The 15421-nt window shown below is 43.7% G+C and overlaps 1 protein-coding gene across 2 annotated transcripts in view; it reads left to right on the top strand.

Moving 5' to 3' along the window:
* ARHGEF4 (Rho guanine nucleotide exchange factor 4) overlaps positions 1–15421 on the top strand; it is a 215405-nt gene that overhangs the window by 102858 nt on the left and 97126 nt on the right. The window contains exon 7 of one of the 2 annotated variants that reach the window (XM_027672528.1): positions 5265–5394. In XM_027672528.1, coding sequence (XP_027528329.1) covers positions 5265–5394 — 130 coding nt within the window. Of the gene's footprint in view, positions 1–5264; positions 5395–12532; positions 12857–15421 lie in introns of those variants that run through there. The other variant, XM_027672529.1, reaches the window with a different exon arrangement.

The following is a 15421-nucleotide window of genomic DNA, read 5'->3' as shown; positions in this document are numbered from 1 at the left end:
CTCTGTGGGGACTGAGGGAACACTAACCTGGTCCATAAGTGATGGTATCTAAAGGTGGTGGGTTTTTTAGTCACTGTAAGCACAGTTCTTGCCCTATGCTATGCTGGAAATAGGATGCAAGAGCATCAGGTTGCTCTGTGAGCTGAGACATAGGGAGGGCAGGGAGCAAATCAGAGTTTCCTTTAATCAATATAAATTAAACAGATGCAATCTCATTCTGTGCCCTGTGGCATTGCTGTATAACCTTAATAAGGGTCTTCTAAATAAGATTTCCCTTGTATCTGAGGCCAACTCCACAATTCTTACTGAGGCAAATTCCTGCTGTGAAGTGCTCGAGAGAACATTGCCATTGGAGTTTTAGCCATTAATATTCTCCTCTCCACTGGGGGAGACTTTTAGATCAGATTTATGATTGCTTGTGACAAACTTTGTGGCTGTTGTGACTCACACTGATGGCATCTGTTACTCTTGGATGCAGAGCTAAGGTCTGTTCCCTTCAGGGAGAGCCATGAATCTGTATCCAAGAGCCAAAAGTAGCCTTCACATATAATAAAGAATTTCTGGGGAGAAAGGACATGAGATTAAGGGATACTCCTTGCAGTATCTCATGGTAAGATGGAAAAAATTTCTGATCAAGCTTGAAATCAACTAGCAGATACTCAAATAAAAGCTTTCCTCAGGGTTTTCTGGTTTTGTCTTTTGTCTGTATTTGTTTCCCTTTCTCTCTGTTGTCCTGGTTGCCTGTTTCTACTTGCTCTTGCATTAAAATGACAATGTTTGAGGGCAGCTGAGGCCCCAGTTGTCCTGTCACCACTTCAGAATGTGTTTGAACTTATGTGCACAAATAGTTCTGTGAATGGTGAGGGGGAAACATTCTCCTGACATAGCTCAGCTTTCCCAGGGAAAACCTGCTGCCTCATGCCAGCCTGGGGGAGTCTCCCATTGAAGCAGATGGACACCTGGGACAGGAAGCCAGGCCAATTCCAGAAACAGGGTTTCTGAAAAACTGCCCACTGTTCTTCCCTCCCCAGGGATGGGGACTAAAAATCTGTGCTATTTTGTATGTGTGGGGCTCTTCAGAACAACGTGTTGCCAGTTGCTGCTTGGATGGGTGCTGGGTATGATTCTGTGAAGTTTCCTGCTCAGTTCAGTGAGGATGCTTCCCTGGCTCAGCTCCATAGTACCTATGTGCTGGAGACAGTGAGTAAGGCTCCTGAGGCCTGTGGATGTTAAGGTGAAAAAAAAGTTTAATTGGGTTACTTTTGCATCTTGTTCAAAGTTCTGGGTGCTTAGTGCTGTACAGGATGATACAAGGTAGTGAAAATGAATCCCTGGCTTACACAGGCTCGGTGATAAACAGAAATCAGTATAACATGCTAAAAATATTTCTCACAATTCCTTGACAAGCGGATAGCGATGGAAATCTAGCCCGTGCTGCAGGGCATGTTGGCCAGCACTGAGACCATTAGTGCTTCAGAGAGGAGTGACCAGTTCCCTCAATAGCTTCCCCTGGAGCCATCAGATTGCACAGCTTGAATGCTGTCTGCTCTGCTCACTGACTGCACATTTGGATGCTGCCAGAAAACAGCTTCCCCTTTAAGCATTTCCACCCCTATTTTCTGGTGCAAACTTACCTCTAAATCGACATCAGCTGCACAATGATTTGCAGCTGCCCCTGTGCCCGTGGAGACATCCCCCTTATCAATCACCTGCCTGGGGCACTCTGGGGCCTCAGTTTCTTTCCTGGTTCATTCTTCTCTGGATAATAGAGATAAGCAGAAGATATTTGGTAGCATGTAGGTAGATTTGGGGTTTATGTTTCTGTCAGTCTGTGTTATGTAGGTTATCGACACTTTAATCTTTGTGGGCAGGCCAAGAAAGCATAATGCTGGTTTATAAAGAGAACTGTTGGGATTCAAGGGCTATTTCCTGTATGACCATATAACTGCATTTCTTGGCCCGTACTTTTAATTTATGATAGTAATCACCCAGTTCCTTTTCCCAGTTGTTTTTTTCTGCCATTGCAATGCTGTAGTCCTGTAATAGTGCAGGCTTATTCATGCTCCCAAGTGTCATGGGAGTGCTGTCACAAGCTGCAGTGTTTGAGGGCAGTTTTAGAAGGATGCTAAATCCCCTTTAATAAGAAGAAACAAATTATCACAAAAGCGGCTTTGTAAGGTGTTTATTGTCTGCTGTGGTTTTGTGACTGCAACAAGGCGACTGTATGGGGCTTTGGAGATCTGAAATTTCAAGTCTGATGGTTTCTGACACACGGCTGCCTTGGGATGAGTGGCTTCTGTTGTGACAAGTCACATTGTGTTAAGTCAAGATGAGGTCAGCACACAAGGTGATGTAATGCTGCATTGAGGAAACAACTTAATAGAGCAAAGCAGGGAGGAATTCTTGATTTTTTTCAAGTGCTGATTCCCAGTACTACTCTATGATTCAGGTCAATGTACACAGATGAGTATAGTGGAAATATAAGGCTACTCTGAGGGCTGGCAATTGGAATTCAGAGGGAGATGGACAAACAATCAAGAAACTACCTCTAAACTAAAAAAATAACCACTTAAAATACCAGTCCTAAACAATTCTATATAATGGTCTTTGTTTTGCTTAGGTCCAGTAAGCTGCTCCACTGCTTTAAATGGGAACAGCCTGTGTAAATTCCCAGTCAAAGCTTGACCCAGCTGTCCCTTATAATGAGATGCTACCAGTAACAAGCTGAGCAGGTTCTGATCTTGGACCTTAAAATCTTAACATAACACCCTCCCCCCCAAGGGGAAGAAGTGAAACTCATATAGCTGTGGATGAATCTACCTTCTTCTGCTTGGCCACAGGCTTTGCCCTTTACATGGTACCAGTTTCATGCTGTAGCCTGGGCTCCTCTTACTTGTTTTTAATGCAGTATAAGTTCCCTAACTGGAGCAGAGACTATGCCCAAAAACACTGACATATTTAACGCTGTAATGGCAATGGGCTCTGTTTTGGGAATTATTTTTGCAAAAAATTTGTAGTGATGTCTCTGAACTGTCAGTCTGTTCCCATCCTGTGCTTTCCTGTTTCAACAAAACCTTAAACCCTGGCTGTTAAGCTTGATGCCTCTTGAGTGCACAGCAATAGGAGCACAGACGTGGCTTCTATGTGCATTTGTTCGAGCACAGTTTGTGCACTGCCAAATTAGAGAGATTCCTAAAAGGCCCATCAGGGGGCTATACCCAGAGGGGGAATTGTGCAGAAAAAGCTCTCTTTTACTTTGAAAGAGAAATGAGAAGCAGTGAAAAGCAGATCTTTAGCTTATTGCCCTGAATATGACTTCTGGAAATATGATTTTACCATATCCAAAATAAGAGAAAATGAAGTTTTGCTGGGTGCTACCATGGTTATGAGCACTGTGGGCACCTCAGACCCACTTCAAGAGGGTAATGAACATGCTTTGGAAGGGGATTTAATGAGAAAAGTCTCCCTCTGTTGTGCACCTGACAAGGCACAGACATACAACAAGGGTAAATGTCTCTGCCAGGGACTGAACTGCTGTGCATAAGAACATAGAAATAATTCCCTGGAACCTCTGGCATAAAATGTAAAAAAAAGGGTCTGTACTATATTCTGGTCCCTCATTTCCCCTCCCCTCCCTTGTAGGTTGTGGAAAACACTGCCCACATATTACTAATGCCCCTGAAAATGCTTCTTCTCCCCCTTTTGGGTTGCATAGGCCTGTCTCCCACGCTGTAGGAATCAAATAATGCATGTACCTGAAATTTGCTCTGATGTCCCAGGGATTAATAAGAAGCCTGCAATTTTTGTTGTAACAGCCCTAGGACAGGATTCTGCTTTCTAGTCTTACACAGAACAATAATGCTTTCTATCACCTTTCATGTAAATAACCTCAACTTTACCCTTGACATTTTCAGAGCTGTGGCCCAGTAAGTCGTCTCGCTTGATTTCATTGTCACTGGAAGAGCATCTGTTCCCATTGGGACTTTGCTATGACTTTTCTAGAAAAACAGGCACTGCTCAGGTTAATTTGAACAGGGTTCACGTTATCCCTCAGGAGATGGTGATTTGAGCCAAAGTATCGACTGTGTTCTTTGTTTTAGGAAATGGCCATGTTCTCTTTGTTTTAGGAAAGTAAGTCCAGGGAAGAAAAGCAAACCAGGCACAGAGCAGCAGCACTCTCAGCTGCTTGGGCATTGTGTTCTGCTTAGTTTTGGAAGGAGGTTTTGACTAATGACCATCTAAAGAGGAGGCTTCAGCATCAAGGCTAGTCAGCAGACTTTATGCTGATGGGGCATCGTGTGGGCTGGTAGGGAGAAGGAAAGATCCTAGATAAACTACTGGACCTAAGTAAACCAATATACCAAATTTTTGCCTCCAGTGAGGGATGGATATGTGGTAACTTAATGTCACAGGAGGAAAAGGAAGGAGCGTAGCAACAGGGATGAAAACTGGCTATGCCTGTGGGACCAGCGCTTACTGACCAGCTGATCTCCCAGTCACCTGCAGTCACTGGTGTTTTTCTCTGTGTGCCAGCCACAGGAGGTATGGGGGAGAAGAGAGAGAAGGAAAAGGGGATAAAAGTGTCCCTGCATTATGCATTAATTGCTACATTCTATATCAGAGGTCATGAGCTATGTGTATGTATCTATACATTTTCCCCTTTAAACCAGCTAAAGTTCACTCAGATCTGGCAATGTTTTCAAAAGAGTTTTCAAAGTTTTATAAAGTTCTGTAAGTTTTGTAAAATCAATCAGCCAGGTAGAGGAGAGAGCAAGAGTTCTTATTTGTACCTTTAACTGAAGAGAAGAATGTTGTTATCCACATTCTGTATGGCTGGGGACTGGTACCAATAAATCTCTGAAGGGAAAAGCTTTATTTGCATGTTAAAATACCAGAACAGGAACTATTTGTTATAAAGCTGTAGGAACAGTTCTGTAGCTGAGGGGATGACTTGGATTGATGTGCTTTTCCCTCCCACTAGAAACACTTAGGAAGGAGCAAAATATTCTGTGAATGTAGGTGTGTGTGGTTGAATGTGAAGTATGAATCCAGTATCTGATTATCCACTTCTCCTGTTCTTATTACTTGCAATTTTCCTGCCTTCTCACTGTTTTTTAACCTCTCTAGCTGTAATTATCCATGTGTGTCTACTAATGTTCTGCTTACTTACATGAGCAGGTACCAGAGGTGGAAAGAGGTGCTATATTTTGTCCCACAGGACTAGTTTAATGTTCGTTGCCTTTGTTTTTCCTCTCCTGTTGCAGGCTGGAATAAGTCCATCCATCACATCTCCTGTTGCCTTTGACATCCTGCCACTGAAACTGCACCCATTTTCCCAGAGCACTCCGACAGGCTTGGACTGCGTGGGCTGGAAACGGCGCATCTCTGCTCCCGGTGTGTACTCCAGCCTTAGCTGGGCATGAGTTATGAGAGCATTAAGCTTTGGTTTATTGAGTGTGGAAGCTTTGTGTGCAGTCTAACCTATTTATGATGTCTGGGCAGGAACCTGCTTTAGAATTGAACCTTTCATGTGCTTTTCATATTCTGGATTGTTTTCTCCCTGAGCAAATAACCAGGGTGGTGTTTAAAGGCAGTGGTCAGCTTTTGAGTGAAGAAGAAATCTCTCATGGCAATGATGGTATGCTTGATGTAGCAGCACTGTGTTGTCTGAGGAGAACTCAGTCTCACCTGGGATGATGCCGTGTATATCACACTCTTGAATTAGGTTTCTGCAGATGAAACAGGCTCTCTGCTTTGTGTTTGCTGGAGAGCACTATGGTGGGTATGGTGAGGCTCCTCTCAAGTTGCTAATTAGGCACCAAAGCAACTAAATGAGCCTCTAGAGATACAAGTTTCCTGTACTTTAAATCCCCTTAAAGAACAAGTATGCCATATTTTCATGAAGTATCGTGTCTGCTTCATTTCCAATGACTGACACTTTTTCAGAATTAAAATGTAAGTTGCATGGATTATTAAACAAGGAGATGTATCTTTGCCAGGTTTTTAAATTCTCCATCTGACAGTGCCTGCCCAAACACTGCAGATATCTCTATCACAGCACTTTGGGGTAGAATAAGAAAAACAGAATGCAGAGGAGTTGTTTGGCGGTTCATAATCTAGTCAGGAAAAGCCAGCCACAGTTGGGTGCCAAGCTGCCACTTCTGCCTCAGAAGGTCTCTGTACCATTGATTAAACACTGCTGGAGTTACCTAATCAAGGGACAATAACATTGAGTCGAATATTGAGTCATAATATTTTGTCAAGCTAAACTGGTTTGCTTTCTGGCACTGTGTACAACTCTTGCACAGAGTCATGAGGCTTCATCTGGAAATACGAAAACAAACTACTTATTATCATGGTGTCAAGAGCCCTGCCTCTGCTCTCTCAGCACTGAGGGCTTTGATCACTTGCTGTCACAAGCATCTGGTGCTGCCCCAATGCTTATGACCAGCTCCTTGGCTGAATTAAAAAAGCTGCAGCTTTACTCCTTGGAAATCCCAGATGGAAACCCATCATTGTCAAGTTGTCGGTGCATCTCTGACATCAGCTGAAATCCCTGAGCACTGCTGTCATAGAAGTAAATTCAGAGTCACAGCTGAGACAAATTTCATGGTAGTTCCCAACTGAGACCTGAGGGAGTTAAAAAATATGTATGAATTTCTAAAGGTGAATAAGGGGTGTAAATGTATGTGGACTGACCAGCTGGCAGTGCTGTAGGTGTTTATATGCTGTCTAGAAATGGGGCATGCAACTGAATCATCTATGATTCACACAATATTCCTGAGCTAGGTACAAGTGAACTTCATACCATGGCCTAAGACTGGACTTCAAGAATTTCTGAGTAAATGTAACAAAACAAATGAAACAGAGCAGAATCCTTTTCTCAACACCAAAACCATGTTCATGTGGGAGTAAAATGGTGGAGAGAGGAAGCAGAGTTTCCTCTGCCACAGCCATCTCTTTTAGCTGCTGCTTGTGGGCTTCATTTGAAGCATTTTGGGGGTGATGAATGTGTGCACCTGTCCTTCCTGTGGTAGGATGTGGCTGAGAAGAAAACTGCAAATTACTGAAGTAATGCTCTGAAGTTGATGGATCAGTTTTAGGACTGGGTATGTCCTTGAGGCAGCAGTAGTGCAGCAGAATGCAGAATCTTTGATTCTTGCACAGCTTTGTTGTGATACCTGTTGCTTTTGACAGAGCTGTAGATCATGTAAAACAAATATAAAATTAAATGATGACCTAATTTAATCTAATTTTAAGATTTCTAACTCCAAGGTGACAACGGCTTATATTAATGATCCCAGTTTATGCTTTAGTCATAAAAGACACTGGATATGAAAGTGCTGTGCAATATGTAGTGGTACTATATACTTCCTTGTTGAAAATATGGATAAATTTCTCACTGCCAAAGTCTGCACCTGGTCACCTCGTGCAGGGACTGCTGCAGAGACTGTGGGGAATGGAGTATTTCATAAGCCTCTCTGGTTCTTCAGGCCCCAGCCCAAAAGGTGCCATGCACAGCTGGGAGACTTCTGTCCTGCACCTCCCCAGTACCTGGGGACAAGAGCTTAGCTGGGCACAGACTTACTGCCTTAGGTGAGGCTGCCTGTTCCCAGCTAGACCATACCAGGAGTGCTGGGAGAAGAGTTTAATTTTAATGCTGAGTCTGCTGTGCTCGTTACCTTCTGCTCATCTGCTGCTGCCACCAGAGCACGGAGACATCGCTCTCTCTGCCTTTATGCCATGCTGGAAGAAAAGAGGCCGGCTCAGGGCTGTCACCTGGCTGTCCCAGCAGTGGGGAGCAGTCACAGTGTGAACCTCTATCCCTGCCCCTGCGGTGCCTGGGCCTGACAAACCGTGTGGTACCAGCAGGTGGCTCTGGCCCCTGTGAAATGCGGCGCAGCAGGGCCGTGCCATCGCCGTGTGCGCCGGGATGGGCTGAGCCTGGAGCCTCCGCCGGGCAGGGATGGAGCCTGGACACCCCCTGTGCTCACACATACACCCCAGAGTTCGCAAAGTTTACCGTCCTGTTCAAACATCGGGAACGTTTAAACACTTTGGAAGGGCTTCCCTGGCTGCTACACACTTCAGCGGGTAGTGTTGATGAATATAAAGTGTCTTTCCCCTTTAATTCAGAGAATCACAGAATATTCTGTGTTGGAAGGGACCCACAAGGATTATTGAGTCTAACTTTTGGCCCTGCACAGGACACCCCAAGAGTCACACCATGTGCCTCAGAGTATTGTCTAAATGCTTCTTGAGCTCAGTCAGCCTTGGTGCTGTGCCCACTGCCCCGGGGAGCCTGTTCAGTGCCCAACCACCCTCTGGGGAAGAACCTTTTCCTGAGATCCAACCTAAACCTCCCCTGACACAACATCAGGCCATTCCCTGGGGTCCTGTCCCTGGTCCCCACAGAGATCAGTGCCTGCCCCTCCTCTTCCCCTCATGATGAAGTTGTAGACAGTGATGAGGTCTCCCTTCAGTTCTCCTCTTCTTCTAATTGTCAGGTTATTCCCATGTCTTCATTTGTACCATGCAGTATGTTCCTTACTGTCAGTGTAGGAAACAAGCTACTTCCTAATGTAGATATAGGAATGCTTTTCTGCTTTTTGGCAGTTTCTGAAGATCTTTAGAGACCTTTGACACGGGAATTGCACCAGAAAAGGTGTGAGAGGGAAGGGCCTAAAATGTACTGGAGTGAGCAGTAGTAGGATAAACAAGGCTTTGGGTTAAAACAGTGGACCAGCATGTTTGTCTTTTAGGCTATCATACCTATCCTCTTCTTCCCCATCTCTCTCCTGAGACAGATATTTGTTTATTTATAACCTGAAGACTTTGCCTAAAATTGTGGATGTTCCTGCTCTTGCTGTTATCTCAGCCAGAGACTTTACTATTCTTGTGCCAGCTCGTTACATCTTCTCAGGTGTTTTCCCAATGCTGCCTCTCAGAGAATCTGTGAAACATTTGTTTTGGTTTTTTTTGTGGATAGGGACACACATAGGACCATAAACCTTCAGGGTTTGTCATATCCTCAGAGAGGGAGAAACTTGTAACTGGTGTATTACAAGATCAGGTTTGTAGCTGCGCTAGAACAGATCTTAAACCTGTATTGCTTAAAATCATTATTTAAATGCAGACCAGATCTTCTTGGCAACTTTCCATGAATCTTGTCAGACTTAAACACTTTCGGTTTCCTGCTATCAAATGTCTACAAGAGATGCCCTGGAATTACACCACAGTGCTGGTGTTGGTTGTGCCAGCCAAAGAGGAATGAACTCATTGTGGCTGATGTGCACTGATGAACATACTGGTGGCCTTGGAAATCTTGCAACAAGAATAGGCCAGCCAAGTTCTCAAAGGCTGAATCTTTTGTGGATAGTCTGGAAAACAGTGACCATTTAGTGATACTGAGTTATCCTCTGGCCTCCCTGGTGTAGCGGAAAGTATTTCTCAGAGGCAAAAGGGACTGTTTGTTTACTCAGCATCATGTGGCCAACTTTCATCTTCTTTTCCCAGCTATAGATGGGCTGTTAAACTCACATTTGGCAACAGCTAACGTGAAGATGTTTGACAGCCACTGGAGAAATCTGTTCTAGAGGGAAAATGTTAGCTCAAAAACAGGACTTCATTATGTCTTATAAATATTTAGCAGTCCTGTAGTTCAGCAAAATAACAAGCCGAGCTATTTATTCCGGTTTTGTCATTTTAATTCTTGAAGGGACACAGAAGAAAGTGGTATGCAAGTTCCCAGATGTGTATCATTGTAGCTGTAGCATGAAATGTCCATTCCATCCTCATTAATCCATACAAGTGTAATTGAATTTAAGTGGCTAAAAAATAATCATGTTGCCTACTGCATGTTTTTCACTTCATGTCTTAATCACAGAAAGATTAGACCCACTGTGTCAATCTTGATTCTGTTTAAGCACAGCCACAAACATTTGCGCTCTGAGAGGTCAGTGGTAACATGTCCTCACTCAAAGGTTTTCTTCCAGCCTGAGAAGCTGGGCCCAGTGGTGGCTGAGTTCCTGAAAGTTTGTCTGAGCAGGTTGAGTGGGATTGGTCTTATTAGTTACTGAGGTGAAAGATTTAGCACACCAATAAAAACTTTTCATGGGGCAAAGAGCGAAGAAGATCCTAGCAAATCCTGAATGATTCTGGCAATCACCGTTCAAAGCTGTGAGACTACAGAGTACCCAACAGAGGCTAAAAAACCCAACAGATATTTATGATTGGGCTGTGCAAAGCTCAGTCTAGCTTGACTCCCTTGACCAGGCTGTGCAGTGAGATCCTTAATCTGTAGTTGGAGTCAGCTGCTGCTACATCAACTTTAGACAACTTCTCTCTCTAGTGTCACAGAAGAAAATCTCTCTGTAAGTTTAACAAGAAAATAAAAAAACCTATAGTCAGATGGGATCTTTCTGTGATGAGTTGCAGGCTTAAACTGTGATACAATATTTGCTTTCCACAACTTTGCTTTGTAGTATTTTTCCTCTTTGCATTCTATTAAAAAATATACCTCTCCAGTACATAAATGCACTATACATAACACTGCAGCACCTTCAGCACCGGTGTCTCTGGCATTTTCAGAGAGCATTTGGAGCAGAGAGGGGGAGGATTAGCAGAGAACGGGTGGAGTGGTGTAAGCAGGCGGAGGGCAGAGATGTGCCAGGCAAGAGCAGTGGCTACAGAGCCCGTGTAAATAATGTCAGGGTCAGTAGTTCAGTCAGCGAGAGAAACAGGTTCATAGAGTTTCCTCACTTCTCATGCACCAAGCAGGGATTGCAAGGAGCAAGAGACAATCAGGACTGAATTGTGGCCTCTCCTTAGCGCCTTTCGCATCTGAAGAGCTGCCCTGTCCCTTCCTCTTCTCAACACCCTGTGCTGCACATCCGAAGAACAGCTGCATTCATCTTTGTGGTCAATGCTTAACTTCCCTCCCCCTCATTATTGTGATCAAGTGTTTCTCTCCAGTTGTACTTCAATGCAGGCAGCTCTAGGAGGCCCTGGAAGAACCAGATGCAGAAGAGGTTCTACTGCAGTCAAATCGAGAACACGTTTCCATTTTTGTATTAGAAGGCATTAGAGGAGATATTTTTGTCTAAGTAGTTACATTCAGAAGATAATTGAAGGCATTATTTTGTTACAGGCCACTGTAGAAACGTTGTTTTTGCTATTGCTGCAGAGACCTTTCTTTTAAAGAATAGCTGAAAATTTAAGGACTCAAAAGTTGGTTCAGCACTAGTTGGGTGCTTTGTAATATTCTGCAGTGATGGAGGGTGAAATTTTTTTCTTTTAGGAAATATTCAGTAAACCAGAAGTCTTACTGAAATAAAATAACTCTGATACTGCACAGATAGTGAGGCAAAGTCAAAGAGGTCTCTCTGTCAAAGCAGGCTGTGATGGCCATATAACGTAGCTTTATTTAATTTGGAAAGAATTATCTTATTCAGAAAAAGAAGCATTTTCAGTTCTCATGTGAAATTAGGCTCCTAGTTTTTGGGTTTGTGTGCCAAACAGACATGTTCACTCTGTAAGCAGTTTGGAGTTTCCCCACCTGCTCCTTTGTGGCCCACTGTGGGTGGCTGTCACTATCCCAGCTTTACTGGCAGAGCCAAGCTCCTCCTTTATTTTGGTCCAACCCCTGAGTCTCACCTGGCAAACTCTCACCTGACCTGGGTAATCTCACATTGAAGCAATCTAGTTCTGGTCTCACACTGTTTTCTCCTGCACATGGTACAAACCACGTGGCTACTCTTAAATTATTTTGATATTTGGACATATCTGCCATTGTAAGGCAGGTGTTTGAGCAGAGTGGCAGCCCAGAAATGTCCTTTATCATAAAACCTCTGTGGCGCCTCAAAGCTGTTGTTAAACTGCACAGGTATTTCTGCATTCTTAGGAAACTATTATCCTTTTAGAATCCTTCTTATAGGGACACACTGAATCATGCTAGGTAATGAGAATGTAAAACCTTCTAATTAAAAAGTAGTTATTGATGCTGTTTCAGTTGGGACTGAGGTCTCTTACAAAGATCACATATGGAAATAGGGATCATCCCAGGTCTACAGTCTGGGAGTGGATGCTAAATGATTTTTCAAAGCTCCCAGCTGCAACCTCCCCAAATCTCAATCTGTCTTTTTCTGGCTTTGATTTCATTTTGAATTCTTTTTTTGAGGACTTACAAAAATAGTTTTTTAATAGCAGCAGCCGCAGCCAGTTCTAAACATGATTAGTTTATATGTTAAGTCCTTTCTGAGTTCTCAGGGGAAGCAGATAACACAAGGTCTCTCTCACTTGGGCATTTTTAAAATGCATGAAATTCTACTACTTCCACTTATTTATTTTTAATCTGACAGTTCTGCTAAATTAGGAGGAGAGATCTCTGTCTCACCCTTGCTTTTTTTTCATGCCTTGAAATCGGCTTTAATAAAAATCAGCTGCTGGAAGCCGCAGCTGAAAGCAGTTGAGCTGCTACAGAGGGAGCCTCCTTAGTGGACCCCTATGATGTCAGGATGCATCGAGGCAAGCGGAGAGGAGGGTAGGAATCCAGCTCAGTGCTCGGGCAGCGCTGCCAGGTACCGCTGCCCTGGGAGCAGCTGCGGAGCTCTGTGCCCCTTTCCTCCCCCGGCAGAGCAGAGCCCCTGGCTCTCCCTCTCACCCGCCTGCATGAGGACCCAGCAGTGCCCCAGTGAGTCCAGCGGGGCACACAGTGCGGAAAACTGCAGCAGCAGTGGGAGCTCCGGGCTCTCCCCGGGTTCTGATTCAGACAGCAGCGGGGTGGTGTGTGGTGGTGGTGGGATGAGAGGCGTCCTGTCCAGGTACTGGAGCTTGGAGAGTCTTCACTCTGCCACAGGTAAGGGGCTATTTTTTTTTCCAATTATTTTTCCTTTTTTTTTTAAAAAAAAAGAAAAAACTCCTCTGTGATATTGCACTGACCTTGAGAAACCAAACCAAACCCTCTGGAAAAAGTATATAATTTGGAAATGCAGTCTGTTAGTCTTGAGAAATAAGCAAAACATTCAGTGTTTGCTAGTTATACACCCTGCAGACTTACAGCTAAACCAAAACAACACAGACCCTTAATAGACTTCTTAAGTCAGAAGGGAAGAAATAGGTTCTTAATGGCTTTGGAAACAGTGCTTAAGCTTCTACCTGATTAAAGGTGTCCTTGCCTTTTGGAACAGCATTTCTTATATCAGCTTAAATTATATAGAGCCCAGTGTTAGAGTTGACATTTCTCTGTGTGAATTCCAGTATAGAGTATTGCTGCCTTTAGAAAATGTCCAAGCTGTGTGCAGCAGATGAGGGCTAGGTAGGGTTGCCCTGCTGTGCACTGAAGGAGGGAAAAGCAGTTCCCTGAGCCAGCTGCTCAAGTTCAGTTTTTGTTTTCCTATCCATTATTTAATGCCTTTCTGAACCAGAGATATTGGAGGCACGTTCATATAAACTGTTTTGACTCGGCCTGGCATTCTGGTTTTTAGTCACTGATGTGCCTGTTTAGGGTTTGAATGTTTGAACCGCAAGCGTGGTAAAGGTTTCTCATTCCCAAGTGACTGTGGCAAAGGAGCCTGGCAATGATGGTAACAGCCAATGATTGCTGAGCTGTTCAGCTGTTGCTGTTCAGAGAGATTTTTAGTAGAGCTGCAGTAAATTAGTTCTTCTATTAGAAAAATTCAGACAAGTGCCTTCAAGGCCATCAGTGACTGGCATTTCCTTAGTAAAAACACTCAGTGCTACCAGCTAGAATCAAGGCTTGGGAAGAATTCAGGGTGTAGTTCTGTGTAATCTGCTTTAGTCATGTATACTTTTAATTATTGAAAGGTCTTGTAATTCCATCTGCTACTGTAGATTTCAGGCTGTTTAATAAAATCTGCATTGCTGCTCTGGATCCTCTGCTGAAGTGTGAGTAACTGCACGATTGTGCAGGGAAGGACCACAGCAGGGTGGCCAGTCTATCTGACTTTCCAACCCACACCCAGAGCTTTTGGTGGCCAAGAAACACTGAACACCTACATTATGTCCTGAGAGCCCAGAGGCAGGAAAAAGGCTCAGGGTGAGATCAGACCATTGATGCTCTGTTTTGGGGAATGATTTGGGCCACAAATACAAGGGGATGCACTTTTTTGTCTCGGTAGCATCTGCTGGCTCATTTTGTCTGTAAGTGGGAATGCAAATAATCCCCAGCATAGCTCTGACATTGGCACAAAGTAGTGCTGGCACAGGCTGTTTTTGCAAACTACTGCTCAGAGTTGCACGTGGGGCTGTGGCAGTAGTTCAGTCCCCTCCGTGTTTGAGGGATTGCTGTCAGCTGTCCTGGATGCATTCTTGGTCTTAATCAGGTCAGTTGATACAAGTGGTGTATAGTGATATAAAAGAAGTAAGGTTGATAGCAAAATCAGGCTTTGAGACCAAGTCTCTTTTTTCTAAATGCTCTTTCATTTTTTCCACAATAGTCTTGTTCCAAGGGCTGTGAGGCATGGTGTCATTTTGTGGATGCTGCATGCATTTAGCAGGAAATGCAGAGATGAGAGGAAATGGAATAGAAAATGGTATGGAGACATACCAGACTAAGGACTGAGCAAATTAAGTTTCATAATTACAGTGTTGATATATCAATACAATAACAAAAGCAGATCACTGCACTTCAGACTCCTTGCTGCCTTGAAATACTACAGTAGGTGTCTTCTCACGTGCAAAAGATGTCTGAGTGGTTTACCTCTAACTACTAACAAAATTCAGGTCAGAATTAGGATTAAACCTTGAAAGCAATACATCTCTCAGAAAAATTTATTTTGTGTTGATTCTTCACTGTGAGAATTCTTTGGATTAAACTGAGAAAGCTGTGGTAGGATTGCTCCTTGTCATTAATGTCAATTGGCTGTCCAAGCAGTGAGGTGGGATTTCTTTGAAGCTTCTACTAAATAACATTTTTGAATGGTAAAGTTTAATACACTGTTTAAACCAACCAACAAAAAACAGGAGCAACAGCAGCTGGCAGTGCATGAGAGAAATGGTAACTAGAATGCATGGGATTGTCATCTCCTCAGAGGAGCTGGGAGTCTCCAGCATCTTTGTACGTGATACACCGAGAAGTTGGAGGGGAAAAAAAGAGTATGAACTGTGTGGAAACACTGTGAAGTGCCCAACTGTGCATCACAAAAGATCTGGAAGATGAGTGAATCTCTTTCTCTGTTTTAAAGGGGTTCTGCATTTCCCGTAATGGCCTTTAGGCTGGAGAGGTGGACTTGGCAGACAAGGTTTAGCTTTTCTTCTCTCAGTGTGCACATAAGCTTGTCTACAGGGATCTTCATACTGAGTCTGTTGCTGTCTAAGATTTCAGAGAAGAAAGATTAGAAATAAACCAGATTTGAGTGACTGAAAAGTGGAGGTGAAAGGGAGGTGGGAGGTACAATTGGAA

The sequence above is a fragment of the Neopelma chrysocephalum genome, unplaced genomic scaffold, assembly GCF_003984885.1.
Source record: "Neopelma chrysocephalum unplaced genomic scaffold, ASM398488v2 Primary Assembly neopelma1_97401, whole genome shotgun sequence".
In the NCBI taxonomy this organism is placed as follows: Eukaryota; Metazoa; Chordata; class Aves; order Passeriformes; family Pipridae; genus Neopelma; species Neopelma chrysocephalum.
This window is presented reverse-complemented; position numbering and strand designations above follow the sequence as displayed.